General features: G+C 48.0%; 4 protein-coding genes across 9 annotated transcripts in view; 1 reads left to right on the forward strand and 3 right to left on the reverse strand.

Moving 5' to 3' along the window:
• Positions 1-4,165, forward strand: part of cnot3a (CCR4-NOT transcription complex, subunit 3a) — a 15,455-nt gene extending 11,290 nt beyond the window's left edge. For all 3 annotated transcript variants that reach the window (XM_019868953.1, XM_019868955.1, XM_019868954.1), the window contains 5 exons: positions 95-194; positions 396-591; positions 1,625-1,757; positions 2,384-2,509; positions 3,187-4,165. In XM_019868953.1, coding sequence (XP_019724512.1) covers positions 95-194; positions 396-591; positions 1,625-1,757; positions 2,384-2,509; positions 3,187-3,285 — 654 coding nt within the window. In that variant the 3' untranslated portion in view covers positions 3,286-4,165. The remainder of the gene's footprint in view (positions 1-94; positions 195-395; positions 592-1,624; positions 1,758-2,383; positions 2,510-3,186) is intronic.
• A 761-nt stretch (positions 4,166-4,926) lies between these two features.
• prpf31 (PRP31 pre-mRNA processing factor 31 homolog (yeast)) lies at positions 4,927-10,314 on the reverse strand. 2 transcript variants are annotated; one of them, XM_019868966.1, is made up of 14 exons: positions 10,243-10,314; positions 9,433-9,648; positions 9,215-9,275; positions 8,478-8,561; positions 8,299-8,396; positions 8,032-8,138; positions 7,433-7,602; positions 7,183-7,340; positions 6,398-6,487; positions 6,099-6,226; positions 5,918-5,990; positions 5,671-5,799; positions 5,195-5,293; positions 4,927-5,110 (listed from the first exon to the last, which is right to left on the reverse strand). In XM_019868966.1, exons 2-14 carry the CDS (start codon positions 9,646-9,648, stop codon positions 4,997-4,999), a joined length of 1,527 nt encoding a protein of 508 aa, XP_019724525.1. In that variant the 5' UTR covers positions 10,243-10,314; the 3' UTR covers positions 4,927-4,996. The 2 variants fall into 2 exon arrangements, with proteins under 2 accessions (XP_019724525.1, XP_019724524.1); XM_019868965.1 differs by having other exon boundaries at positions 10,143-10,314.
• Positions 10,315-11,025: 711 nt separating this feature from the next.
• On the reverse strand, positions 11,026-16,523 carry LOC109515414 (uncharacterized). Of its 3 annotated transcripts, none has more exons than XR_002168189.1 (7): positions 14,337-16,523; positions 14,068-14,231; positions 13,812-13,939; positions 13,260-13,594; positions 13,095-13,170; positions 12,096-12,326; positions 11,026-12,021 (listed from the first exon to the last, which is right to left on the reverse strand). XR_002168189.1 is itself a non-coding variant. In XM_019869185.1 (7 exons), the coding sequence occupies exons 1-7, from the start codon at positions 16,464-16,466 to the stop codon at positions 12,205-12,207; spliced, it is 2,865 nt and encodes a 954-aa protein (XP_019724744.1). In that variant the 5' UTR covers positions 16,467-16,523; the 3' UTR covers positions 11,026-12,204. The 3 variants fall into 3 exon arrangements, 2 of the variants coding, with proteins under 2 accessions (XP_019724744.1, XP_019724743.1); XM_019869185.1 differs by having other exon boundaries at positions 11,026-12,326; positions 14,337-14,443; positions 14,534-16,523; XM_019869184.1 differs by having other exon boundaries at positions 11,026-12,326.
• LOC109515275 (uncharacterized) lies at positions 16,524-27,435 on the reverse strand (the record flags this gene model as incomplete). The annotated part of the gene is made up of 11 exons (XM_019868938.1): positions 27,041-27,435; positions 24,102-24,235; positions 23,015-23,159; positions 22,484-22,557; positions 22,276-22,394; positions 21,499-21,586; positions 21,056-21,204; positions 20,813-20,897; positions 20,583-20,704; positions 20,203-20,352; positions 16,524-20,118 (listed from the first exon to the last, which is right to left on the reverse strand). Coding segments are annotated over exons 1-11 (4,752 nt in total), but the record flags the coding sequence as incomplete, so codon positions are not given.
• Positions 27,436-27,938: the final 503 nt, after the last annotated feature.

Here is a 27,938-nt window from a genome sequence, read left to right on the forward strand (position 1 = left end):
TCTGGGTCAAGAAGTCTGCTTGTTGTTTTTTTTTTTTTTAACCTTAAGATAGCGCCGCTCTGATATCTCTGCCGTGTCCTCGTCCCCTCCTCAGGCTCCCGAGCCTCTTATCTCCCTGAAGGCCATGGCGGAGAGGGCGGCCCTGGGATCGGGCCTTGACGGAGAGATCCCCAACCTGCACCTAACCGAGCGAGGTCGGAACGCCCGCGCCTCGTTGTCCCTTCAGTTCGCCTGCCGGTTGTAGTACAGAAAGCGCAAAGCGTGCTTGCGGGGGCGACTGCGCCGTCCACCTTGTAGCCATTGCGAGCAAAGCACAATGTCGAGCGCAGGCGAGCTGCTGCATTAGCTTTGTTAGCGAACGTCGTTCTTGACGGCGCTCTCCGTTTTCCCCGCAGACATCTTCTCGTCGTCCGCGGCGCCCGGCGCCCCTGCCGCGCCGCAGCCATCCGTGTCCGAGGTCAGCATCCCGCCGTCGCTCGGCGTCTGTCCCTTGGGGCCCACCCCCCTGCCCAAAGACCAGTTGTACCAGCAGGCCATGCAGGAGTCGGCGTGGACGCACATGCCGCACCCCTCTGACTCCGAGAGGATCAGGTGAGGGCGTCTCGTCGCAAGTGGCAGCACGTGTTGAAGTACCGTATTTTCACACCCAGACGGCGCACCCTCTTAAAAGGTGCCATGTCACTTGCGTGTGCTATTTCTTGAACACGTACACAAGATGTATTCTTGGACGCAGGTGTGGTCACAAGTACGGTTGCGTCAATAATACGGTCGCGCGCATGCACGCTCGTGTCTGTTTTTAAAAAAGGCAGCGGGAGCCTCACTGAGTTGCCTTTATTGAAGTATTGTACTCAAGTTATTTATTTATTTTTTTTAATCAATCCTCATCCTCAAATCCATCACAGTCCACACCTTATGTATTTGAAATGAACGGCAAGTTCACAATCAAACACGCTGGGTTTCCCTCCTGTCCGTCATTGTCAGTCACTCTGGTTTGCCAATCCATTCCCAAATTGTGGCATCACTCGCCCGGCGCTGCCTCCCACTCTTAGTCAAGCTGCGTTCTCCATCGTCGCCCGTAATGTCACACTGGCCGTGTCTGTCCGTTACCATGGCAACAGGAAAGGCCGCCTTCACACGCCCCGTTGTGCGTATCGCTACCGTGCCGGTCCCCTTTCTTCTCTCCAGTGTGGTTCACCGGGATGTCAAAGTGAGCGGCACCTCGCCAAAAAACGAAAGCACCGAGCACCATGGATGAGTTGATGTTGAATTCTCTCACGGCGCCCTCCGTGTAACTGATAGCTTGCCGTTGAAATTGTATTTTGTAAGCGTGTGTTCGTAGGGACCATTTTTAGGGTGTTGTTTTGAGCCTTTAGCGTCCACTTTCCCCTTGAACATCCACATGCTGTCCTCCGTAACGTCCGCTTTTCCTCGATATAAGTTAAGCCGCGTGTCTTTGCAATATCAGTCAGTCAAGCGGACCCCTTGCCCAAGTCACCCAACAGCGTTAACAGAGTTACACAAGGCGACTCGCATTATTCGGCATGGAGAAAATGTCAGCCTGTTTAGTGCGCCTTTTGTGTGGACGTCTTTGTGCTGCGTTTGATCCGATTCTCTGTCGTTGCAGGCAATACTTGATGAGGAACCCGTGCCCCACCTTGCCCTTCCATTATCAGATGCCTCCGCACCACTCAGACTCCATCGAGTTCTACCAGCGACTGTCCACAGAAACACTGTTTTTCATCTTCTACTACCTGGAGGTGAGCACGTGTCACGTCGGCTCAGTCCACGGCACCTCCGCTCGTTCGTCGCTTTTGGTGATGAAGTCTCGTCGATTTGTCAAGATTTTCTATTTGTGGATTTATTTATTTTTAATCCTTTTCAGTTCCTTTCGTAGTTCAAAGTTGCCTTGCCGCTTACTCAGAGGTGACGGTTTACAAAAAACACACAGCCAATGGTGCAGATGTTGCCATTTTGTCACAATACCGTCGTTCACAGGTGATATTGAAGAGCACAAACCCGTGAGTGATTCATACCACCCCACAAATTAACGAGAATGATGTCATGACTAGAGAGGCTACCAAAAAATGTGGACAAAGTACTGTTTTTGCATAAATGAATCTCCTCAAATCAATTCACCATAGTTACTTGGTACCAAGATGCCACAAAATAGTGAACAAAGTATAGGTGAGGGGTGTTTTTTTTTTTGTGTGTGTGTGGAAAAAGCTTGTTTGGTACGAGGTTGAAATGTTTTTCTTTCTGGGCTCCACTCCAGGGGGAAGTTGTCAACACTGGAAGTTTCATAATTTGGATGGTGTTGCATTGCCACCTTTTTCTCTCCACTCTTAATCGTGACAAGTCGCTCCCACTTTGTGGCCTCTCCCAGGGCACCAAGGCTCAGTACCTGTCGGCCAAGGCGTTGAAGAAGCAGTCATGGAGGTTTCACACCAAGTACATGATGTGGTTCCAGAGGCACGAGGAGCCCAAGACTATCACTGATGAGTTTGAACAGGTCAGGATCTCTCTCTCTGTCTCTCTCTCTCTCTCTGTCTCTCTCTCTCTCTCTGTCTCTCTCTCTGTCTCTGTCTCTCTCTCTCTCTCTCTCTCTCTGTCTCTCTCTCTGTCTCTCTCTCTCTCTCTCTCTCTCTCTCTCTCTCTCTCTCTCTCTCTCTCTCTCTCTCTCTCTCTCTCTCTCTCTCTCTCTCTCTCTCTCTCTCTCTCTCTCTCTCTCTCTCTCTCGGCTCTCTCTTTCTCTCTCTCTGTCTCTCTCTCTCTCTCTCTCTCTCTCTCTCTCTCTCTCTCTCTCTCTCTCTCTCTTTCGTCTGCACAAACACGCCTTGACCAGCATCAAAATGTCTTTCACAGTGCAGACAGTGTTTGAAGTAACATGCATCTCATGTGTGACATTCTTCATTCCTACGATGTGGTGTTCCGTCGAAATGAATGGAAATGCCAATCCCATTTTGATTACCAAAAATAACGCTCAATATTGTACGATTATAAATAGAGAGTACTTGTAATAACTAAAGACAATACAAAGATTGAAACATTTTCATTGAATTAGTCTATTTCGTCTCCCGTAATTTCTATGGCTTAAAATGCATCACTTTTTCTCCCCGCTGTCGGGAATGGATTGTGCACGTATGATGTACTGATTTTTTTTTTTTTTTGGTGGGGGGTGTCCCACAGGGCACTTACATTTACTTTGACTATGAGAAATGGGGCCAGCGGAAGAAGGAGGGCTTCACGTTTGAGTACAGGTACCTGGAAGACCGAGACCTGCAGTGACCGCCCCTCCCGGAGGACACCGAGAGACACAAATGTACTGCTGTCGACATTCCGAGACTGAACTCCAAACTGTGGATAGAGATTGTGATGTGTAGTAGAAAACGCTCTCCCCACTCCCAAAAATGAAAAAAAAACATCAACAACAACAAAAAAAACGCCAACAAAAAAGCAAAGAGCGTTGTCTGTATAGGCTGCGTCTCACGCGAAGCCCCCCATCGCTTAAGTAGCGCCTGGCCCTTGACCAAACGGAATATAACAACAAAAAGCGCCCTCTGGGCTTCTCTTCCTCGCCCCCTTCGATCAAACGTTCTCGCGCTGCCTGATGCGAGAGCGTTGCCACGCCAGGCGTGCGTTTGTGCCTGTTTGTGTGCGCACTCACTTTGTGGCATTAGGAAAGCCCGACCCCCTCCCTCTAATGCATGTTTCTTATAGTTTCTGTTTTCTTTCTTTCTTTCCAAAAAACAACAGACATTCTGTGTACACGAGCCCGGACGCCTCTTTTGACCGGACACGAAACGACAACAAAAATGTTCCTTGTGAATTCAAACTGCCCTTCTTGTATTTACTGTAACTTTCTGGTCTAGAGTGGGGGAGGTACAGTGGACATTTTCGTCTCGGTGCGTAGGATTGGCTTTGTTTGAAAACCCTGTGAATGCCTGTTGTGGTCACTCTTAGACCTAGTGAGCGCTTATCAATAGTGTTATTGATCTTGTCGTGGTCCATTTAATACAACGAGAAGGCAAAAGGCGGCTGAGAGCGACCACAGGGCCTCTCCCTGTGGCAGGGATAGCGTCCTAATCGGACTTGGATTAAATTGCTATGCAATTGAACTGGTCTCTGACTCCCTCTCTTTACCAATAAAGTTTGTTTATAAGTTAAATGGGTTGCATCCTTATTATGGCTTTTGTGTTTTGAAGACGACGTTCTGTACATCCTTACAGGAGGATTTGGGTTGTTGTCGGCGAGTGAATCGCAAAGGTTCTCGCCACCTTGTTAAAATGTAAGTTTCGAAATCGAAGGTGGCGAACCGAGTCACCGATTATCCACATAGCGTGTTTCTTTCGTGCTCAAGTCAGTCCCACTGGGGCCACATGTCAGAATTGGGGACAATTTTTTTTTTCTGTTTGGGGGGGCATACATACTGTTGGTTGCCCACCACGGCTGTGTCAGAATTCAATTTGTCGTAATAACTTGTTCAAGTGAAAGTGCACCAAAACTGTTTACATGCATCCTATTGAAAAAGCCAAATCCTGAAAGCGCTCTTTCTTGCCGTTGTTCCATCCCCCCACCCCGGCCAAGTGGACAGTTACACCAGGCTGGGGTTTAGTTTTGGTTTTTTTTTTTTTGTTTGTTTTTCTTCCCCCTCCTTCCAGCACTCACGTTGATCATCATTATGATCATTTCAGAGGTGTACTACAGTGACAATATTTGTTGTGTGTAAAAGCAGCTGACTGGTAAGGGGGGAGGTTTTGACTGTGAAAAAGGAAACTCATGGAGAGGTTTTCTTTTTTTTCTGGGAAGGCGAGTGTGTCCGTTGTCTTGTCACAGCTCTGCATGGGAGATGTTACAGGGTTCTACAGCAGGATTGTACACATTTCAATAAATACTTTTGACAAATCACATGGCTGCGTGGAGTCCAAATTAACAAAGATGTACACATTTTATTGAAATTAAAAAGTCAACCGCACACAAACAGAAAGGACGGCAGATTTCACTTCTGGGATTCCTTCTTGACTTTGAGGAATTCTGCCATGTTGGAGAAGTACTTCTGGTTGGCCTCCGCCACCTTTTTCTCCGCCGCTTGCGGGTTGACGATCTCCAGCCCCTGGCGAGGAGATGAAACGGTGACGATACTGAATGCGGGGTGGCGCTCGGGTAGGCTAAAAGGAGACTTTGCCGCCGTTTTCACCTGGAGAGGAGTGAAGGCCACGCTGGAGCTGGTCCCCGACGAGCGATCTCTCACCGTGGACTTGCCGCCATACGTCATGCTCTGCTTCTGCAAAGTCCTCTGTTGGCAAAGCACATTTCCACACAACAATTGATGTCAGGACAGTCAATGCCGAGGAATGATCGAGGCCTCTCAGTGACAAAAGGTGATAACAAAATAACGCCCCCACCAAAAAAAAACCCACTATGGTATCACTGACGTATTACTCCATTGTTTTCATGCATCTTCAAAGTAGCTTTCCTTTAGTTTTATGTGTTTGACAATGGGTCACTTTTATGTACGCATGTGACATGCAGGAAGAAAACAAAAAGAACAAAAATAAAATCTGAGAGAGTGGCAAACTAAGCCGTGAAAAAATGCTATAAACCATCAAAAATAAGGTTCAACTATTAATAATAAGACTAAAGCAGCCTTTCGAAGACTTGGCCAGTTTTTACCTGGAGCGATTTGGATATTCTGGCCTTGGTGGCGTCGTTGACCTGCGCCTGCCTGACGCGACCGCTGCCGCTTTTCCCCAACTGACCCAGACTGAAGCCCAGATCCTCCTGGTAGGCGTCGTCCTCGATCTGCCATCACAACAAAGGAAAAGTCACCATAAAGCCATGTGGTGTATTTTTTTGTTTTCTTTCTCCAGCATGCATTCCAAAACAACACACTGGTGATGTGGAGGAATTATTAGCGTACTTCGGCAAAGGTCATCCTGTTGGCATGTTTCCTGATCTCGGTCAGGCCCAGACGCTCCTTCATCTTCCGATACCTTCGAAAAGACGCACAGGCTCAAAAAGGAAACGGTGGCTATCGACAACATCGCACAGTTTGAAAAATGACTCTTCTCTATTTGCTTGGGGGGGGCGGGCTTGCGTACCTCCTGCCTCCCCTCTTCTTCCTCTGCCCGTCCAAAGGAGCAGGCAGCGGTTTGACCTGCTTGACAGGCGGCGGCTCCTGCCACTTGTCGAACTTTCTCTCGATTTCTTCTTTCAAGTCGTAACCAACCTGCAGCATCGCCACAGAGTTTGACTATTAAGAATTCGGCTGGCACCCTGTAAAAGACGCCCCCCACCAATCCGATCCCCGCCAATCTAATCTGCGTCCACGATGTGCAGAATTGCGTCATCATCTTGATCAAGGCACAATTACGCCATCGTCATGAGCGCGCCTGCTCACCTTTCCGTCAGAGCTCTCGTGGAAACTGTCCACTCTGGAGGCCAACGTGCATTTGGCAGCCACCAGACGGGCCGCCTTCCTCCTGAGATCCTGAAAGGAAACGGCGAGACAGCGAACTTCCATTGAATCAGCTCATACATTTCACTCTCTTATTCTGGCGCCATCGTGTGGCATCGAGGTATCAAGGACCTTCATTGAACGACCCGAGGGGATTTATTTAGAAAAAAATAATGCTTTGCCAAGGAGCTTGTGGTAAGTGACATCAGCAGCTTCAATAAGACAAAAGTCGTGCTTTGGTGCCATCTCATGGTAACAAGGAGCAATGCTGACCTGAGCTGAGGGGCAAAAGTGGACAAAAAGTTTACCACTTTTTGGACAAAAAGTGGTGCTTCGGTGCCAATTTGTGGCACATTAACTGGGCCCTCTAGACATGAGTTGAGGAGCTTCGTTTGGACAAAACTAGTGCTTTTGTGCCATTTCATGGCAATTTGTTGATGTGAGTTGGGGAGCTTCACTAAGGCAAAGTAGTGCTAACCGCGCCATCTTGCGGCACCTCGGTACTAAGGAACGATGTCAACGTGAGTCGAGAAGCTTCTCTTCGACAAAAGAATTTCAGCAACGGTAAATAGGCTTCGATTTCTGCCGTCCTGCGGTAAAGCGGGCCGACGCCCTTCGCGTGGACTCACCATAAAACGGTCGCAAGCGTTTGCTTTTGCTGAAGAAAACAGCGAGGGACATTTGGGTGGAATTTCTGCGACAAAAGCAGAGGAGCGGAAAAGACTTACGGGCGGGAGCGTCTGCACCACGTCGCAGTGGTAGATGAAGCCGGTGTGGGGCAGCAGCGAGGTGCTACTGAAGCCCGACAGCGTTCGCCTCTGCGCTCCCAGCAGCATCAGGTTGCAGGCGGGCATCTTGGACAGGTTGGTCAGGCCGCCGGCGATACCTGAGGGCACCGCGTCCACATAGTCAGCAAGCGGCGGAATAGACGGCCGCGGCCGGCGAGCGAGCGAGCAAGCAAGCGAGGCCCTTGCCGACCCATGATCTTGGCGGCTGTGGACGCCCCGACGATGATGGAGAGATTGGGCGCAATGAAGGACATCCTGGACTCCACGTACTCGTAGATCTGGTGCTTGGATTGGTTGAGCTCCAGAGCCATGTCGCACGACTCCTCCAGCTGCTTCAGCTCCACATCGTTCAACAGAGACCTCAACGCACACGCACAAGAATTCACTACACGGATGCCGTTGGAAAAAACGCAGCCTCGGGGGATTTGAAAAACGCCATTTTGGTACACCGCGATGTTGATTCGAGTTGCATTCATCGTTCAGCCCTAACTGAGCCGAGTGAATTCTGCCTGGCAACCGGTGGCCGGGCATACCGATGAGCAAATGAAGGTTGCCGGTGAATTTTGTGCCGTGCCCAGCCAGACCGATCGCTCAATGCAGCGTCAAGCTCTGGCCAGCTCTGGTCTGGTACCGCCTCTGCCTCAATTTGACCCAGGACCCCCCCTCCCCCAACCCCCACCCCTGCAATAATTCTGATCGACGGTGTTTCTAACGTGGATGTTTGAAAAGAAATGGCACGTCATGCAGCACAGCACAAAAGCGCGTTGACCGCGACCGCGTGCACCTCACCCCTGCGTGGTGGAGGCCGTGACGCTCACGACCATGATGGTTGCATTGGTGAGGATCTGCTGTAAAGTCTCGTTGTTTTTGCACTTCTCCAGGTTGTTGCCCAGCTCCTGAGCACAAGGGCAGAGAAGAACATATTCGTCCAGAGGGGTGCCATTCACATTGGGGTAGGAGGGGGGTCCTCAAGATGATTCTTCTGCTGTCCACTGAGTTGCTGTAAATTCAGAATTTCTTCTTTGCGGTACTGAGAAAGTCTTATTCTACCCTCACCTTGACCGTGCGGATGTAATCTAAAGAATCGGGCACCAGCGATTCCAGCTCAGGGAACCTCTTGGAGTATTTGTCACGGGTAAACTTGTGAATGATATCTGGAGGCAAAAACGAGGACTCGGGTCGACACAAGTCAACTGAGAAATGGAGAACGTTCGGAGGGCAACGTTAACACTCACTGAGCTCGTTGTCGATCTCCACCGTCAGGTTATTGGCCGCCACGATGAGCCTGTATTCTGGGTCGGCCTCCACGGGGCCTGACACTGGAGGGGCAAGAAAGAAAGAATCATAAGAACAATAATAATAATACACAAATGGCATCCATGGGAGAGTTCCCAGGCGAAAACCACCGCTGTCCAAAAAGAACACAAAAGCTCATCTCACATTTGCCAAAAGACATCCGGATGCTCCTCAAGACTGGAAAAATATTCTGTGGACTGATGAGTCAAGAATTGGAACCTTACATCTGCACAGCATTTGATTAAAAAGATCATTATGCCAACAGTGAAGCAGTGTGATGGTCTGGGGCTGCTCTGCTACCTCAGGACCAAGACAATTTGCTGTGATTGATGGGACAATGAATTCTGCTGTCGACCAAAATATTGCTACTTTGCCACTCAGAGCAGCAACATATATACAAACAGGCCTTTATTCTTGCTGTTCTATGGGAACAAGACGATTACTGGAATTTACATTAGTTGGCGACCTTTTCTGCCGCCTCTTGCTCTGAAATACAGAGCATCTTCTTCTAGTGGAGCTCAGTGCTGCCCGATATGTTGCGGCACAACATGGTACTACACAGAGCAAGTTAAAGTGGGACTTGCCTGTAACGACCCACAAAAATCATTCATTTCAAAAAAGCTGCAATGGTTCACTGTCACTACAAGCAAAATACTTTTTTACGATTTTAGCTCACCCTCTGAATTCTTGCGCTGCTTTCCGACATATCCTGATATCTTCTCCATGATATCTGAAAACTGTCACACAACAGCTTCATGAAGAAACGACCACATCGACAGACATTTCAACATAAGCTCACGTCGGGATGGCAAGGGGTGCAGGGAGGTTATCTGCAGGGTTTCAAACTTCAATCTCCCCACATTTGCAACCCTCATTTCACATTCTGAAACTTACCTGTTTGCTGTTTCGGAGCTTTGCGATGGCCGCGACGCTGTCCGCTTTACTGTAGTCCACTTCCATCTCCTCGGGGATGTCCTCCAGCCCGCCGTCGTTCCTCCCCTGCGAGGCTTCTCCGTCGCTGTCACCTTCCTCTCCTTCTGGATACAGGCCATCCTCGCCCTCGTCGCCCGCTTCCTCCAAATCTGCTAGGAGCTCGTCTGCCAGAGACATCTGCACGCAGGGGTAGAAATGCTGACAGTTTACATTTAAAAACAAACACTGACTAAACCTCTGGGATATTGGCCTTTCTGTGACAGTCTCTCTGCATCTCTGTTGCAAACTGTTGATGACACCTTATGCTCGGCCTAAAAATGCCAATTCAACATGCTATCTTGGCCATTATGGCTATACTATATGCTATGTGTACATAGAATGCTCAATGCACAGCATGCTGACAGTCATTTGTGTGGGAAGTATGTCAGTCGGACTACCGAACATTTATCCATTAAATGACAAGTTAACGACCTGTTACAACCATCCACAATAAGCTCCGGACTCTTGAATGAATTACACCTATGACTGACAATACAATGGACGAAGAAGGATTGCATTAACAATAACAAAGTACGTGCGAAGCTATTGCACTGCGTTTAGTTTACGATCGCGTCCAAGGGAGCGAACGTTGGCTAACGCTAATAAACACTCTCGCACGCACATTAACTTACCTGGAATGTTCTGACTTCACGAGATTAATAACAAAAGCAGACAAGCGTCCTGAGTCGGGTTCAAAGCCTTTTAAATTATTCGACAAAGGCCTACTTTCGCCTTCTCTATCGCAAATGGATGAAGCTTGGAGATGGATGTGCTTGTCGCGTGATTAATACGTCACCAAACCCTATGGCCTTATGGGAAATAGTGTTGTCGTCGGCTATGAGACAAACGGGAATCGGGGTGAGGGTCTGGGGCTGCTTCGCTAATAATTATATTTTATACAAGAATTGAATATGACATTTTTGATTAAATATAGGAGAATCATACAATAATACAATACAGGATTTTTTTTTCTGCTCCAGTATTATCACAAGTACAAATCATTACTAGGTCCATCAAATTGATAATTGTTGCCCAAATGCCAAGGTTTCTAGTAATGATCCTCGTGGAACACCACGAGACAACCCATCCATCTGTCCATCCATTTTCTATAGCACTGGACCTTATTCGGGTTGTGGTGAGCTGGAGCCTCAAAGTCTCAGCTGACTATTGGCGAGAGCCGGGGTGCATCCTGGACTGGTCGCCAGCCAATCCCATGGCAATCAAATCAAGCTTTTAAACAGACACATTTCAGGACAATTCAGTCTTCAATGAAGAGAACATGCTTGTTTTTGGAATCGTGGGAGGAAGCAACACAGGAAAGCCAGAAAAGAGATTTGAACCCCAAACAACAGAATTGTGAGACAAATACGCTAACCATTTGTTTACTGTGCTGCCAAACACTAAAATATATCCTGAATACTGTGATTACAGTTTTTATAGATTCGGTCTAAGTAAAAGACTGTTACATTAGAGACAATAATTAGAATAGAAACAAGGTGAAACGGAGCATCCAAATGGAAATGCTTTTGGTGTTTTTATTCTTCCCCATTGTTTTTACAATATCCCTTGAAATAAGTTTCTTAAAACAAGACAGGTTTTAAATAAACACTAAAACAGACTAAACAAACTATTCGATCCTTGACTGCATGATGGATTGTTATTTGTACAAAATAAATTCATAATCTACACACACACACACACACACACACACACACACACACACACACACACGCGCACACACAATGAAACGGAAGCTATTGACTGATGAAAAGCCTTTTTTTCAGTTTTTCATGCTAAGCTACACTGAGCCTCTTGAAAGGAATGACAACACTGCTAAACATACATAGACATTGGAGGAAATGAAATATTACATATTGGTACATATTGACAGGTAAAATTATACAAAATACCTTTTTTGGTGCAATTAAGACGTTTGGGAAAATATTTTGCTTTATTTGTTATGAAGATCTTACAGAAGAGATAATCTAGATGCATTCTGGCCCAAATTATAAGTGTGTGTATGCCAACTGCATAAAATAAATAACATCAATAAATACATATCAAAAGAAATGCTTGGCATCTGGCTTTCCAAACAGAAAAAAATGAAATGGAAATAACAGAAGAGACTACTTTTTAGGAACTCAAAGTACAAAGAAAAAGATTGGTTTGAATTTTTCATGCAGGCTGAGAAGAAGACGTCAAAAAAGTAAACATTTCAAAAATGATCTCTCATTCACTTTGTATGGCGACGTTTTGTACAAATGTGAACGTATTCTAGCAGGAGCTGAGCAAATTGCGTTTCAAAGTGACTGCGGTAAAAACGCATCCATGAAGAGAGGCCTGATCAAAAAAAAATAAAAAAACGAAAAGAAGAAGACAAACAAAGACCCTTCCCCTCCCGTTTGGGGAATAATGATGCCGAAAAGAGAAGCTGGTACACAGCGAGACTCCCGCTGCATCGCTGTCAAAACGCCTCACTGGTTCCTCCTTCCAAAGATGCTTGAATAAACTCTGTAAACAGGGTGGCTGGTCAAAACTGGATGGCGTCCAGCATTTCCAAAGGGGAGTCGTCCACTTCCATTCACCTGTCCAGTAGAAAAATAGCCTCTGTGTGAATGGCTGCTTGCTGGGGTCAATTCAGGGCTCAGTCTCTGAGGGTTCACTGCCAAAGTCTTTCCCGTGGTTCAAGCGACATCACGCCAAGTGGGGGTCCTTGGCCGGGCTGACGGTGAAGCGTGACGATGTCACCGCATTGGCCCCACCCACCGGGGCTCTGGCCTCTTTGCGCTTGAAATCTTTGTTTTTGCTGCTGGAACCTGGTCGAGAGTGAGAGAGACACCAGCACATCGCTTATGCAAAGGCTTAGATGGAAACGATACTGGGTCCATCCAGGGGGAGTCCGTCATTTTTCTCGCATCTTAAGTTGAAGCTTGAATTCAAGCATGAATGGATAATTTTTTTTGATGAAGAAAAACACTCTCCCCCCCAAAAAAGATAGTGCAGGTCAAACATGAAAATGAAAACCTCAGCTCGCTCAAATCCAATCTTCAACGGAATCTCGAGTAAAAGTAACTCAATCTGCTCAAAATAGATCGCTAACTAGTAACCCAATAACTTTTTGCCATGTCAGGATCTTCAAACATCATCAAACACTCCATTAACAAAAAATAAATAAATAAATCTAATAAAAGCGAAAGTAGAATAAAGCATTTTTGAAAAAGTAAGAGCAAACCTGCTGCTAAAACTAATTAAAAGTAACTGAACTGAAAAAAATATATATACCTTTCAAAACGAACTGAGGAAGGCGTCTATCTCCTCATTATTTGATACGTGAGGCAGGCAGGCCGGGGGGTTGCTAGCTAGGTGGCTAAAGATAGCTCAGAAGGTAGGTGGGAATGGTTGGGAAAGTAGAGCAGCACTGTTTGTACCGCAGGCCGGTAAAGGTAGAACGGAAGATCAATATGCAAAGTGAGTTGATGGAATCCAAACGGCGGTGAGATTCAATCAACTTTCCCGCTTGGCTTTTTAGATCAATGTAATCGATGCCCATTGTCAGCAGCGAAAAACAGTCTTGATATTCTCACCATGTAATGTGTTTTTGACGGACGCGGCGGCTGGACTCGTGGGCGCTGAACTGCTCAACGCATTAGTTGGCGTTTCCTGTGGCAGGAGACAAGAGAGAAGCCGGTCTCAGTGAACGATCAACAGCTACTCTGCGTGACTTCAGAGAGACACGCAACACGGCGTACCTGATCAAAAAGATAAATGGTGACATCATCAAAAAAGGACACATTTCTCCCTCTGTCTCTCTCTCTGTCTAACGGCTCCTTGGGCGACTTGAGCAGGCTTCTCAGGCCGACGCGTTTGTCCACATCCGTCTCGGTGACGACGATGACCCGGCGGGAGCTTTCGTCCTCCGCCTCGTCTTCCTCCTCCTCTTCGGGATCGTTTCCCGGAAGCAAGCCCCTCCGTCTGCCGATCCGACTGCCGATTGCCCCGTCCCCAAATCCTCCTTTGCCGGTAGGGTTGAGGGGCAGAGTCAGGGCGAGGGGCGGGAGGGCCAGAGACAGACGAGCTACTTTGGCTACCAGACAAAAAAAGAAAAAAAAGCACATTTTCTTTTTGTAGTTTCATTTTATAGACACCTAAGTTGTTGGAAAGCTGACACACCGTAGGCACTTGGTAATTGACCAAGTGAATAGAATACCGTACATCCGTATTATTTTAAAATGATGAGAAAAAGATCATGTCAAAAAAAAAAAAAAAAAAGCGATACGGCGGAGAGACATTGTAAGACAAACCTTTGATCGTCTGGTTTGCAGACGACTGCAGTGTTGTAACCTCTGGTTGTTCAATCACAGTGAGCGGCCCGCTTTCAGTTTTCTCGCTCTCCACATTGGGCTCAGCGCAGCTTTCCTGCTCTGTTTGGCTAAAACAACAACAAAGAGTCGGACTTTCTCGGTCTGGAGTTTTGTGCATTAAAAATAAATAAATAACAAACACATATCGCTGAGGGATGGACTTTGATGATTAGCGTGCAGAGGCTTGATTCAATACCTGTTGTCCTGGTTTTGGTCCTGCACAGCGGTCGCCTCGCTCTTGCTCTCGGACGTTTTCTCCCCCCAGGGCCGAAGTGTGACTGTGTCCTTAACTGTCGCTCCCCAAAGCACGTTTGTTTTCACATTCTCACTCAGGGAGAACTGGAGCCGTTCCTCACATACCTGAGAGGACAAAGCGCCACCAGGAACAAGAAATAAGAGCGCTGAAGCGAGATGAGAAAGATTAACCCGATTTCTCTTTCGCAGGAAAAAGCTCCGTTTTCTGACCTGCATCATGAGGCCGTTCTTAGTGGTCATCTTGGAAAGAGAACTCTGATCCTTAGCATCTGCGGTTTGCCCGGGTGACCTCGACGCCTCCTCCGCATCCTCTGCGTCTGAGGAATCGACCAGCAGATGGGATTCATCAGGAATCCCGTCCAAAGCTACCCTGCCCTCCTTGACAGCGGAATCGCTTGTGTCCCCACCGCACAGGCTCGAAGCGGCGCCTTTTTGATCGGGCGTTTTCTTCAGGCACTCTAAAAGCTCGAGGTTTTCCAAGAAAATGTCACCCAAGGTGCCCTCCTCATCCCCGGATATGCAACACAGTTGTTCCAGTTTCTCAAAATCCTCCAAGGCTTCCTCATCCATGTCTTTCCATTCGGAAATAAATAATTCAGGCAGGTGATTGACAGGAGCTGGTGATGGGTGGGCATCATTCTGACCTTGGGTCTCGGAGGAGTCCCTTTCGGTGTCTTGTTTCGTATGCTCAGATGGGGGGTTCTGATTGGCCACGGTGCCCTTATTCTGAATAGCTGCCAGATCTTGCAGAGGTGTCTTCGTGAAACTGGTTTGGGGAAATTCTGCCTCAGGGTTCAAGTCTTCGAAATTCGGGGGACTGCTCAATTCCTCGGTCTCTGAAACGGATGGCGGCGGACTCGGAAACGAGTCATCTAAACTCTCCATCTTATCATCCTGCATGTCAAGGTCAATGCTCGGAGGAGGACTGGGGAAGTCCACTGAGCTGAAGTTGTCCACCTGTGGATCAGCCACGTCTGCAAAATCCTCCTCTCCCTTTGGCGTGCTCACGCTGTCTTCTGTGGGGTGCTCAGCATGATGTGAACGTCCTCTTTCAGCTTGACAATACAAGTCAGAGTCAAGGTTTTCCTGGTCCGAGTAGTTCTCCTGAGGGCCTTCGGTTTCGCAAATGGTAACTTTGGCATGTTGACTCTCCAAAGGGCGAGAGAAGCAGTTCACCGAAACGGCATTGTTGTCAACTTTTTGTGCTGCTGCCGGCGACGGCGGCGGCTCCTTCTCCTGGAGCTCACGGAGCTGACGCTGAGGCCAAATGTTAAAATTCTGATTTTCCTCTGGCCCCGCAAGTCGCCCATCCCCGATCATGCCCATACTGAGAGACTTGTGCTTGTTCTCACCTTTCTCAGAGTTCTCTTGATCGGGGATTTCTTTATTCTCCACTTCATCCGATATTTTCCCCAATGCATTCAATCTGTGTATTCCCACAAGGTTTTCCCAATTTTCAACCTGTTGAACATCCGTCGCCTCCTGCTCAACCTCTCGGTGGACATTTTCCTTCCCGGACGGATTTTCGGTTAACGCCTGCCTTTCATCATTCCAGGACTCCTCACAAGTGACCAGCACACCGGGGTGGGGCTCACTTCCTGCAAGCTCATCATTTTCTTCTGCCTCCCAAAACTCCCGACCCACGACGAGACGCTCGGCCACCTCCCATGCTTCAGTCCGGAAGCCGGGGAACAGTTCAGACCTCAGCTCATTATCCGAACACCTCTTTTCGGGAGCGGCCCACTGGTCGTTTTCGTCGGGCCAAACGAGCAATTCACCCGACTGTGAATAACGCTGGCACTCGAGCCGATTGCTCTTATTGTCATGGTTTACTCTCACCCCCTCGCCGTCCTCAGCGAGACTATTAGTCCGATGCTTTGCTTCTTCTTTCAGGGGTGACCTCTCCTCCCTCACAATGTGACTCAACTCTGCAGCTGCCAGCGCTTTCTCCGTCTCCGTCCAGACCTTTGCCGTTTCGTTCTCACAGTCATCTGAGCAGTGCAGGTCTCGCAAGCCCAGCTGGTTGTGGTCCGCGTGGTGCAGCTCCAGCTCAGCCATCTTGTTCCTGATCTTGGGTCTTTCAATGCCTTCCTCTCTCCAAGAGGGAACCGTGAGATCGCTCACCTTACCCTCACCCGAAGGGGTTTCTTCATGAAGCCTCGGGTGCTTTATAGAATCGTCGCACAGGTCAGACAGTTTGGACTCTGTGCTGTCAACAAGAGATTCGATCGCGGCGTTTCCACAGTGATGGACACCGAAAGAAGTGACATTGTTTTTTATTATTGTGTAATCCTTGGCTCTGTTGGCATGTAGAGTCAAATATTTCTCTTCACCATCCATATATTTGCAGTCCGACACATGAGAGATGACTTCATCGGCGCATGGTTGGTGTTTTGGCGCATCTTCTAATTTGGAGAACAACTTATCGATAAAGTCAACACAGTCTTGGATTGGAGGATCATCAAGCAGTCGGGAGGGCTTCTGACCATTCAAGAAAATGCCAGAATCGTCTCGCTGCCCCGGCTCGAACCCTTTGATTGGAATATCTGTGGCAGTGCCAAAGTCATTTTCGGACATATTCGGACAAGATGTATTGATCTTCTCAGATATCCAGAGGTTGTTTCTCGAAGGGTACTTGTAGTCGGCCTCGCCCTCTTCTTCAGTTTCTGTTTTTTCCTCGATCCCCATGAGTGTTCCTCGCTCACCCCCTCTGCCACAGTTTTGCCTGGAGCCGACAAGTCCGTCGCTGCTCCTCCTGCTCATCCCATCCCCTTCCCAATCACTGTCTGAGAAATAAGCCGAGTCCCGATGCGGCGTTTCATTGCCCAGAGCCCGCCAGCCGCCGCCTCCCACTCCCATCCAGGACTCGCTGGGAGTGAGGCAGTCGGCAGAGCTGGATGTCGCAAGTGACAGGACGGAGTCAGTGGGGGTGCTCAGTGAGACGTCGCCCGACGCCTCCCCGTCTGGAGTGGTTGCGGTGGCGGCTTTTTCAGCGACATGTTTTTCTTGGACACTCTCATTGTGCTGTTGTGAATGCTTATCGTCTAGATTTGTGCTCGGGTCACAACAATCTTTTGAGTGATCCATATCAGCTGCTACAGACGCCTTATCGGTGTCGCGCTTTTCAGCGTCAACGTGGCACAATGCGATTCCATCTCCTCGCTTTGGACCGCTGACCCACGGGTCATCCCTGGATAACTTGCCGTTCTCAAGGAAAGAAGCTTTGCCAATATGATCTGCAAGGAGTGATCTCACAGGGATGGAGGCTTCAACACCCTTGTTGCAAACTTGAGCTGAAAGCTGTGAAAGATCTGCGGCTTGTCCCTCTCCTCTCGCAGGTAAGGCGGGTCCATCTGAACTCTCTTCTGCTTTCTGACAAGCAAGCGCTTGGTTGTGCAGCAGGCCATTTTTGGGCATGATTTCTGAAAAGACATAGTCCCCAGACTGGCAGGTATCTGCGTCACTTCCTTGGGTGCCCGATTTCACGGTTGCGCCTATATGAAGGACGGGGATCTCGGGTCTGGTCGAAACTTTGATCTCGGTCTTTTTAGCACGCTTCGTGACTTGGGCGTAGATGGCCTCAGTTTGCGTTTCATCTTTTCCTCGGTTAGCTGAGCGTATGGAGCTCTCCGATTGAAAGCGGATGGTCTGAGCTGAATTTGGATCGATACATATGGACTCGTACTCGGGCGAGAGAGGGGTCGGAGAGGAATCCGCTTCTTTTCTGTCTGTAGCTGTGTTTTGCCTGGATATGATTTCAGTTAGAAACGTCTCCGCTGAGTGGATCTCCTTAAGGAATTCCTCCCTCGTCATTTCTGTTCTCTGTGACTCCTTCTCCGTCTGCTGTGGTTGACACTCTCCTTTCCCAGTGATGATCTCGGAGAGGAGGGAGTGTGACCCTCTTATGCCTTTTGAATAAACGTCTTCAGCTTCAGTGGATGAGGGAAGGCCCGGGGCACAAACAAATGGCTGCAACCTAGATCCGGATGGGTAGAGGTACTTCACCGGATCATTTCCTGACCCTCCATTTAGATCTGCGTCCGTGTCGACCTCCGTCAGAAAAAGATCTCGCTGGAACGATTCATGAGATGCTGTCAAGTTCTTCTCCGTTGTCGTGCTGCTCTGGTGTTTCTCCGACACCCACGACTGTCCAGCTGAGCCCAGCTCTGTAATCAAAGACTGGGAACGTCGCATCCCCTTGATGGGCAACACGACATTTTTCGATCTCTCTGCATCTCTTCTCTCCTTCTGCCCAACTTCCCACGAACTGTCAGACTTGCACTCACTCGGCTCTGCCGCAGTTGATAGCTCTGTCAGAAACAGATGCATGGGGGATTTCTTGGCAGCGGCTACACGTTCTGCCTGGAGTTCTGCATCTTCCTTCCAAATTGCCGGCAAGATGGTGTCGAGACGGGACTGGGTCCTCTTCATTCCCCGGGAAAGGATCCCTCCGGAGCCCGGCTCTCCGTCCTCGGACGGGCTCGAACGGGTGACCGAGGTGCCGCTGCTCGGTTTCTCAGGAGACATGAAGGGCGAATCATCCTCATCTGAGTAGGTGGGACTGGATGAGGACTGCCCGTCAGTCCTGGGCTGAGGGCGAGGTATATTGCGATAAATCGGACGCAAGGGGTTTTCTCTGCGAATGGGCGACTCAAAGTCTTTCGCGCGAGAGTGAGCGCCCTCCTTTGAGTTGTGCGTTGATGTTGTGTGTCCGGTCTCTCTCTTGGCAGGGTCACAGGTTAGCGGGTCTCTCATCGATCGGTACCTAGAATAAGAGTTTGTGTTGTTGCTCGGGCAAGTTCTTTGTTTTGTATGAGGAGGGAGAGGCGGCGGACACGTTTGAGTTGGGGGGTAAATGGGATGACTGGATGGTGGAAGGGAGGGAGAGAGGGACGGAGATGGCGGCAAAGTCTGTCGAGCTCGATGGAGTCCCAGGTGACCAAAGCTAGAAGGTGGGCAGCTGTTCATCTGATGGGGGTCAGTCTCAATTTTGCCACTCGGGTTGTAATGAGGAAGTCCTCTGTAGCCAAGCGGTGGTGCGGGGAGCGGGCGCCAGTGAAGGTGGTTGGCTGATGACAAAGACAGTGAGCGAGGTTTCGGAGGAAGGATTGGAGCTTGAGAACTTGAGGAAGGTTTTTTGTCAGGAGTCTTATCTTCTTCTTCATCTTCTCCTAAATCGATCACCGAGAAGTCGGTCACTCTGCTCGAAGTGTCTCGGAACTCAGCCACGCCCGTGTTGGGAACCTGGAGTTTCACCTCGCTCGATCGCACGGTCTGCATACCTTTTGCACCGGCACACTTGTCAGAGGAACAATAGGGCACTCGCTCTTTTCCCAGCATGCCGCTGCGGATTTCCACAAGCTCCATGTCTCCGGGACAAATTGAGTCCGGCTGACAAGATGGCTGGCTCTTCCCTTTGAGGGTCGGCGACTTCTCCTGGGGAATGTGCTCCTCCAGTCGGATGTAGTACTCGCTGCTGAGGGAAGGGCTGCGTGCGCTGATCACCGGCACCACAGTTGGGGTGTCCAGGGACTGCCTGTGGTTGTTGTTGGTCACAGCCGGAATCGGTTGAGCAGGGGGGAGAGGTTTGTAGCCCCGTCTGGCATGGGCTTTCTCCCAAAAATACTCAAAGTTCAACCCTTTGCTGGTTTCGGTCACAGTCAGAATGTCGTCCAACTCGGATGAGGAATGCGTGCCGCGGATTCCCACCGGGTCCAGCAGAGGGTAGGAGCTGTGGCGGTCTCGCCGCCGCTCGTGCGCCGCCGCCTGGAAGGCTGGTGGGCGGAGCAAGTCCCAGCGTCTTTCAAACGACTCCTCGCTCTCGCCTCTCCTTCTCCCATCGTCATACTGATCTTCCTCCTCATCCTCGTCGCCGACGTTCCCCCTCGCCGTTCCTCGCTCGGCCGCCAGGAGGGAGGAGAGCAGAAGGAATACCTCGGCCACCGATGGCCGCTGGGACGGAGGTAGCCAGCAGGACTGCATGATCTCATACCTTAAGAGACGAGTCCAATGTCATCATTTTTGTCAAAAAAGTTACAGTCCATGACATGACCGTGTTGTGAGCAGGTCCACTGACCAGTAATCTGCATGCGAGAGTTTCAGTCTTGGCTGGGCCAGTGTGATCTGTCGCTCCCTGACAACAAATGTCAGAACCTCCTCGTCACTCAAGTGCCTGTGAGGCTGAGAGCCAAACTCAAATAGCTCCCATATGACCACCCCCAGGGACCTGCAAGTAGGACGTTGAGGAGAGGAGATTAGTCACGGCAAAACTTGCACTTCTCAAAGACGACACTGATCGCGTGAGAAAGCCGAGGAAAGCAAAATCCAGTCGTAACGCATTCATCTGACGTTAGAAGAGACATTTACCAGGACGCTCGAATGAGACCGGAGACAAAAAATTCGAAAGACGCTTTGAAGTTTTTTGTTTTGTTTTGTTTTGTTTGCAACAGAACTTACCACACATTGCTGGTCTTGGTTTGGTCAGTGACGATCAGGGAGCCTCGGTACTCTTCCAGGAGTTCCGGAGCGATCCATCGTAGAGGAATCCAAAGCTTGTCAGGAGTGAGGTAATAGTCCTCCTGCGCGCATACGTGAAGGTACATTGACAGTAAGGAGTCTTCAGCACGGAATGCTGTTGTGAGCCTTTATCCGATAACTTTCGAAAAAGCCAAACTGAGTGGGCTTACCTTGTATTGATTGTGCGACAGGCCGTAGTCGCCGATCCTCACAGTGAGGTCGGAGGTCAGCAGGCAGTTCCTTAAAGCCAGATCACTACAGACGACAACACAATCATCCTTCCTCATATGGAATAACCTTTGTAGATTTTGTCCAAACAGTGAACGCCTACTTATCTTATTTTAATTAGCAGTAAAATGATCTAAACATCCTGTCGCCTTTCACTGCAGGCGGCGCCGGAAGGTAATTCGCACCTGTGGATGTAGCTGTTCTCATGAAGGTGCAGCAGGCCCGACGCGATTTCGAAGGCCATCCGCTGAAGAGTCAACAGGTCCCGCGTGGGAAGGTCCGGCGTCATCCCGTCAGCCTTCCGCTGGGCTCGCAGGTAATGCTTCAAGTCACCCTGCGAGGACACAAAGTGACGGGGTGGGTGAACCCAACAAGCCCATGGGCCCCTCTCCCGCCATGAATATGTCCCCCCTGTTTTTTTAATGTTTTGTTTTTCAGCGTGCTGCCACGGAATTTAATAATGAGCCAGCAGTCTTTGCGTAAAGTCGTTAAGGCTGAAAGGGCGAGAAATAAAGCGGGGGATGATATCAAAGGATGACAAATAGCAGCAAAGGGGAGGACATCGGGAAAGGGCGCAGCGGGTGGCCCCCGCAAACGCGCAATCAATCGACTTTGCTTCCCCACTGACCAGCTGACAGAATTCCATGACCAGGAGGAAAGGGATGCTTTCACTGCACCGGCCCAAACACTGAAGGATGTTGGGATGTTTCAGACTCCTGCATGGGGGGACACAAATCAGACTTTGTCAAAAACAGCAACATCAAATCAAATAAAAGACTTTGGAGGCATGAAAGGTCGGATCAATGTCCAAAAATAGAGTATAAAAGGCAAGCTGGCGGCAGTGAAAAAATGGAATGAGTGAGCTCAACAACACATGAAGGTCATAATAATTATAATAATAATAGTAATAATAACAATGATGCATCTGAGGAAGATGTCAACAAACGTATTCTCAATCCAGCGGTTTTTGACTTTTGTACTGCACAAGTTTCACTCCCGGAATGACCAGGCACTTTCCAGCCCAGATTATCTGGAAGAACTCCCCCTTGGTGCTTAAAAGCTCACTTTTCTCGGATTGGACAAATTGCACACGCTCACTGTGGGCCATCTCCTTGGGGGATGCACCGTGACAATGCTTTTTTTTTTTTTAATTCGCGCTGCCGGTACACTTTCAAACATACTACTGTTGTTCCTGCGCTACTTTCTTTCAAATATGTTTTGTGTGGCAATATATACATTATACATATACATACATCTCCTTCAAAAATATGTTTTGGGACACGTGAAGCCATCTCTGATTCCAAATGTCTGTTGACCAGGGTAATGAAACTGGACTAGCGAAGCCATCCCTGTTGTGGAAGTGGCAGAGGGCAACACGGCAGTGAGCGGAGGCTCACTCGCTCACCTGTACGGCTCCGACTCGGCCAAGAATTTCCTCTGCTCCAGCGGGCTGGCGCCGACGCGTAACTCCTTCACCACCACCTGCGAGGAGCTGCAGTCGCACAGCACCTCGGCCAGGATCACCTGCCGGACAGGCGGCCGACGGCGAGGTTAGCATTTCATTTGACCGACATGACGATGAGCGGAAGATACCGGAAAGGCCGACGTCTTACTTTTCCGAACCAGCCATTTCCAATCTCCTGCAGGTAGTTCAAAGTGTGCCTTTTGAAGTACTGGGTCTTGGAGTCTGCCCAAAGAACGAGACAGAAACAACCTTGATGACATGAGAACTCCCACAGACATAAGAGTGTGCTGAAGCATTCGAAACCAGGCCTGGAAAAAAGGCTTCAGGCCCAAACGAGGAGGTGCCATACTCACCTATTCGCAGATGTGTTGATTTATTTTTCAACATCCTCCAAAAAATACTAAATATCTTTTGTGGGGTGAGGACGAGCCAATCCCCGTTTTGCAGAGAAAACATTTATCCAATGTGTATTTAACACTCAAAGTACGTCTCACTAACACCAAAAGGCAATTTTCCTTGACGGGGGAGTGGATGACAACTGCCCCCTCGGCCCACCGCAAACCACTGTCTCACATGGACCTAAATACCCTTCACTCACCCCTACACTCTCAGCAAAAAGACCCCCCCCCAACCCCCCTAAAAAAAAACCTTTACTGAGAGAAAAGAAGCCGAAAGTTACCTCCATGGTGCAGGGCGGCGCAGTTGGGCCTCTCCCTGACGGGCAAAGTGTAGACCTCTGGGAGCGAGGGGCATGACGACAGGCTGTCCTCCTGGATGGGACTGGACCCCCCCGAGCACTCCTCCCCGTCCGCGTTGTCAAACTCCTACGAGGAAGGAAAAGAATTGCGCACTGAGAAAAAGAACTATTTTTCATCGTTTATTGGCAATTCAGACAACAGCACCTTTTCATGTGGACAATAAGTATGCTGTACGTAGACATACTCGCATTTTCACCAATCCATCCAGCCAATTTTGGGCAAGAGGCACGGTACTCCCCCCGACCCCCTTCCGGTACGATTATCAGTCCATTGCAGGTCTATCCAAAATGTGTTTGATGTACTATATATGTGCATTATAAATGATGAAAATAATCATTCCTATTAAGTTTTGTTCCAAAGAATGCTCATGTTTACTATATTTATTACATTACATTTATTCATATTTTTTGTTCATGACCAAAAGTACTTTTTTTTTTCTTTTTTTTTTTGCCAATTTGATGTTAAAAATCAAAGTGGTATTACTTAGCATCCATTAACATTTTTGGCAGATTTTTTTTTTTACTAGGATTATTTGCAACACTTTTATTAGTATCACTTTGAAATATTTATTTTTGTATATTTGACGATGCATGATTATTATATCTTCTTGTATATATTATATTTATGTCATTATTATTGTTATTACTAATAGTCGTAGTAGTAATACTGCTGATGAATAAATCAAATAAAATGTCATGTCTAATAATTGTTCTTGTTATTGTAATTTTTATAATTCTGAAAGAAACTGGAGCCTTTTATTAACAATGTTTTTATTATATAATAACTTTTATGATCATTAATAAGAATCATAACTTTATTTCATAGATAAATGTGGGGAAAAAATAACACCAATTATTATTATTCATAGTATTCCAATTAGGACAACAAGTCGACACAGTTTCGTCATCTCGATCTCGTAAATGATGATTTTTGATTCGATCCTGTCCGTGAAACCCGTGAGGCCAATTTAGAAGGTGCGCGTGTTGTCCAACTCTGAGGCGGCCTTACATTGAATCCCACGCCGCCCCTCTTGCAGCACAGACAGGTGAGGAGCAGCAGAACAAAGGAGACCAGCCCCGAGCACGAGATGAGGATGACCACGTAAGGCGGAGGAGACAGCGACGCCGTCCTGCTCTGAGAAACTGAAAGGAGCACACACCAAGAAAAGGGGGGAGGTTAGTTCAGGTACGTCTTCATTTCTGCATTTTTTTTTTATATAGGAGCCTTGAAGAAACAAGACAGAATCAGAAAAGTGTGAAATCGTGTTACACGGCTCTTTTGTTTTGGAGGGAGAAATTAGCCATTGGAGCGTTGTCCTACAGCGACAGGTTGAGGTCAACCCCAATGGATGGCTTGCATCAAGGGAATTCTTTTTTTTTTTTTTTAACTTAGGTGGGAAGCAGGAAAGTCCAAGGTTGGAAGAAAAACAATTCAAAAAAGTGGAATCAAGAATTGACGTTTGAAACTAGCAGCTGCTAATTCCGGTATAAGGACAGGAAGCACGAGGAGAGGGAAGTGTCAGCATTCCACTCACAGTTAAGAAGCCAAGGAAGGAGGGAGGCTTGGGGGGGGGGCTGGTGCTGCTAATCGGGAGGGAAGAAAAGGGGGTGGAAAACGGAATAAAAGAAATGACGGAAGAAAGGTTTACGAGTGAGGTGAGAAAGAGAGAGAAAAATAGGGAGGGGGCGGGACATGTGGACATTTGTACCTCAAAGTGGCCGTTTGTGGGGAGTGACCCATCTGTAGAAAAGAAAAGGGGCAGGGAGGGCAGGCTGGTTAAACACCCTCATGGTGACATGTGCAGACGGCGCGGTCGTAAAGGCACAGGGGCTCGTCACTTTACCACCCAATTCCATCACTCTACTCCGTCGGTCGGATTTCCACATAAGTCACAACCCGCCACAGTCAATCGAAGGCAGTGTTAAGGTCTTGAACACAATACGATACGTGTCTGTCGAGGTAGTTTTTTTTTCAGCTTGCTTGTGTTGCCATGTCAATCTAATCTGCCCAGTGCTCGCTCATGTAATTGTAAATTGAGGGGTTCGTTGTTTTTGAATGGATGGAGCGACGGATTCCGTTTGAACGCAGCTTTATTGAAAGGACGGCTGCCTTGTAGCAGCACGATCGAAAACATGACACGCTTCTCGTCAAAGAAATCACTTCCTGCTTTCCTTTTCTTCAGCCAATCAGAAGCTATCAACATAAAAACATCTCTAAGCAATTATTAAACAACAAAATGTGAGTTGGGTATTCTTAACATGAAATAATATGATCCTTAAACATAAAATGATAATTAATAATATAACCTAAGCTTACATAATTATCACTTATATTGGCAACTGGGACTGTTTCTGTCACCAATCACGTTTCAAATTCATCCTTAGACGGCCAGAGCGCTGCTTCCGTATCAGTGGTGTATTTGATGTATTTTGTTTCAATGTTTGAGATTTTTTTTTGAAAGGTAACTATTCACCGTGAACCTGAAATAATTTGTTTTGTATGCAATTGATGGTTTCTCTAGGCGAGACCATTTAAATGGAAAAAATATCATTGAAAAACAGCACTACCGCTAGTTGTAACGAATTGTAATCCCTCCACAGGTGGGCACAGCCACTGGCCCACTTTTCAACACTTTATTCTCTACACACGGTAACAAAGTACACAAGCACATTCTTCGATGAGCCGCCAATCGCCTCGAACGACACCGTCACTCAACACATAAGCCGGTGAGCAGCCAGCCAAACTCAACATTCTTGCTGGGATGACTTCCACGTCACTCAAGAGGCCAAGCACTTTGGGACGATTTTATGACGTCACTAATAGGACGCAGTTGTCAATTAGCAGGCACTAATATTACTGCAGCTGACTGAGCAGTTGAGACTGTCTCCTCACGTGTAGATACATCCATACATAGATGCGGGATGCAGATGTTATACTGACCCCTGGTGGCAGAGGCACGCACACCAGAGGGAGCAGCACAGCGGCCATGAAAAATAAAGCATGAAATGATGATGTACAAACTGTTTAATTCTTGCTGATCTGTTCAATTCGGTTGTTACTGTGCGTTTTCTTAAGGACGCCACTGGACTACATTTGTATGAGTACAGTCCCTGGCAAGGTCGTCTCACTGTCAACAGTGCATGCATAAATTTCAGAGCGCATTTAAAAATGCATGACCCTCCCCAAAATAGTGTCGGAGTAAGGCTGCTGAGAAAATGTGTGACAGGGCAAGTGACGCTTGTTGCGTGTGCTTTCCGTGCACTTTTCAATGGAAGTGGATGACGACAACCTGCTGAGTTGGAAAGAAGTCGCATTGGAAATAAATCAGTCAGAATTTCGCCCAAGGAAAGCCTCTTGCCTCAATACTAGCATGATGGTCAATGCACCCCCCCCCCCATCCGAGCACATGATGCACACAAGCATCATAAACAATAGCTCTGAATACATATTTTATATTTTTTGAAGGTTACACAGACACATAGTGGATCTAAAAAGGAACCTAACCTCACCTCAACGGGCCTTGTGCATCAGACTCCAGCAACGTCTTCTCAAAACAACACAAAGACATGCACATACTGCACAACTCGGCCAAAATCTTGAAGGAGCGTGTGGGTGGTGATGGTGGTGGTGTATAAATTCATAAAAATAGAAGCTAGTCTGCATTGCTTCAAAGCCTGAATAATGCGAATGTCTTTTTTCTTGTTGCCATCGACGTGGGGCCGAACATTGCAACCTCCCCCTCCTCGAATCAGTTTTATTTTGCATCACTGCATGCATGCACCATTCTCCCGCTGCGATCATCATTGGCATTATCTCACGGCCACGTTGGTAATAAAGCATAATAAAGACACCACCACCCCCTCCCCCATCGTCCTCTCTCCAGCCTCACTGACAGCTCTACAATTCAAGCCCCTCCATCCTCCATCCCCTCCACCGACTCGACTCACCTTCCCTCTGCGGGGCTCCGAGCGCTCTCTCCGGGCTCATGTACGACATGACCCCCGCCAGAGCCACCATCACCCAGCAGTGGGGCCGCATCGTCGCCGCCACAACAACAACAGCATCGGAGTCCTCCGGTCCCGAGCGCTCTGTCTCCGTCCTTCCTTCCTTCCTCTTGTGTGTGCGTGTTTTTTTTTTTTTTTGTGGTGGTATAAAAGAGCTTTCTTCGCCCCCCCTCCCGTCCTCCTCTTCTTCTAATCCGCAATTCAGTTTCGTGATCTCGACCCGCTATTGTGCATCCTCAGGCTGCTCATACATGACAACATCCAACCAAGCACGGTCACCCCACCTCCTCCTTCTCCCTTCTACGAATATGCCCCCCCCCCGGCCCCCGCCTCCCACCACACAGACACATAGCTCCCCAAAATATATCCACATCCTCCGCCGGATGACGTCACAAGAACACATTGTCACGGCTCCCGCCGTGTGAAAGTAAATAAGTGTTCCAGTCTTTATTTTTGAGCTCATACATATATAAATAGCGCTTCGGCGTTTTTAATACAGGTGTGATTAATTGATGAACTATCGCAAGGTAGCGACAATTAGCTGTCATTCGGACACGCCCACTAGAGGCATCAAAAAGATAAAATCATGTTGAAAAAGCCAACATATAAACATTTCCGCCTGAGTTGAATCGTAAAATTATATCCAGAGGCGCACGCATGCATATATATATATATATATATATATACATATATATATATATATATATATATATATATATATATATAAAGTTGCTGATTAAGGTTAAACATCAACGTACATTTAAGGCTTACTTTGAAAACATATTTGCTGGCCCAAAACAAAAAATATGTATCCATGTTTGTCTTGGAGCTGGGTTTGCGC

Source organism: Hippocampus comes, unplaced genomic scaffold (genome assembly GCF_001891065.2).
Source record: "Hippocampus comes isolate QL1 unplaced genomic scaffold, H_comes_QL1_v1.1 scaffold67, whole genome shotgun sequence".
Taxonomy (NCBI): domain Eukaryota; kingdom Metazoa; phylum Chordata; class Actinopteri; order Syngnathiformes; family Syngnathidae; genus Hippocampus; species Hippocampus comes.

What these genes read in the sequence shown, in the direction of transcription:
- LOC109515414 (XM_019869184.1), bottom strand. Translation starts at nt 16,466, where the DNA reads ATGGATGGTGAAGAGAAATATTTGACTCTACATGCCAACAGAGCCAAG. An exon ending in CCATTTATCTTTTTGATCAG is followed by an intron (nt 13,171 to 13,259) that starts GTACGCCGTGTT and finishes CTCCTGCCACAG; the next exon opens with GAAACGCCAACTAATGCGTT. An exon ending in CGTCAAAAACACATTACATG is followed by an intron (nt 12,327 to 13,094) that starts GTGAGAATATCA and finishes ACTCTCGACCAG; the next exon opens with GTTCCAGCAGCAAAAACAAA.
- prpf31 (XM_019868966.1), bottom strand. Translation starts at nt 9,648, where the DNA reads ATGTCTCTGGCAGACGAGCTCCTAGCAGATTTGGAGGAAGCGGGCGAC. An exon ending in AGCTCCGAAACAGCAAACAG is followed by an intron (nt 9,276 to 9,432) that starts GTAAGTTTCAGA and finishes GTTGTGTGACAG; the next exon opens with TTTTCAGATATCATGGAGAA. An exon ending in GAATATCCAAATCGCTCCAG is followed by an intron (nt 5,294 to 5,670) that starts GTAAAAACTGGC and finishes CTTTGCCAACAG; the next exon opens with AGGACTTTGCAGAAGCAGAG.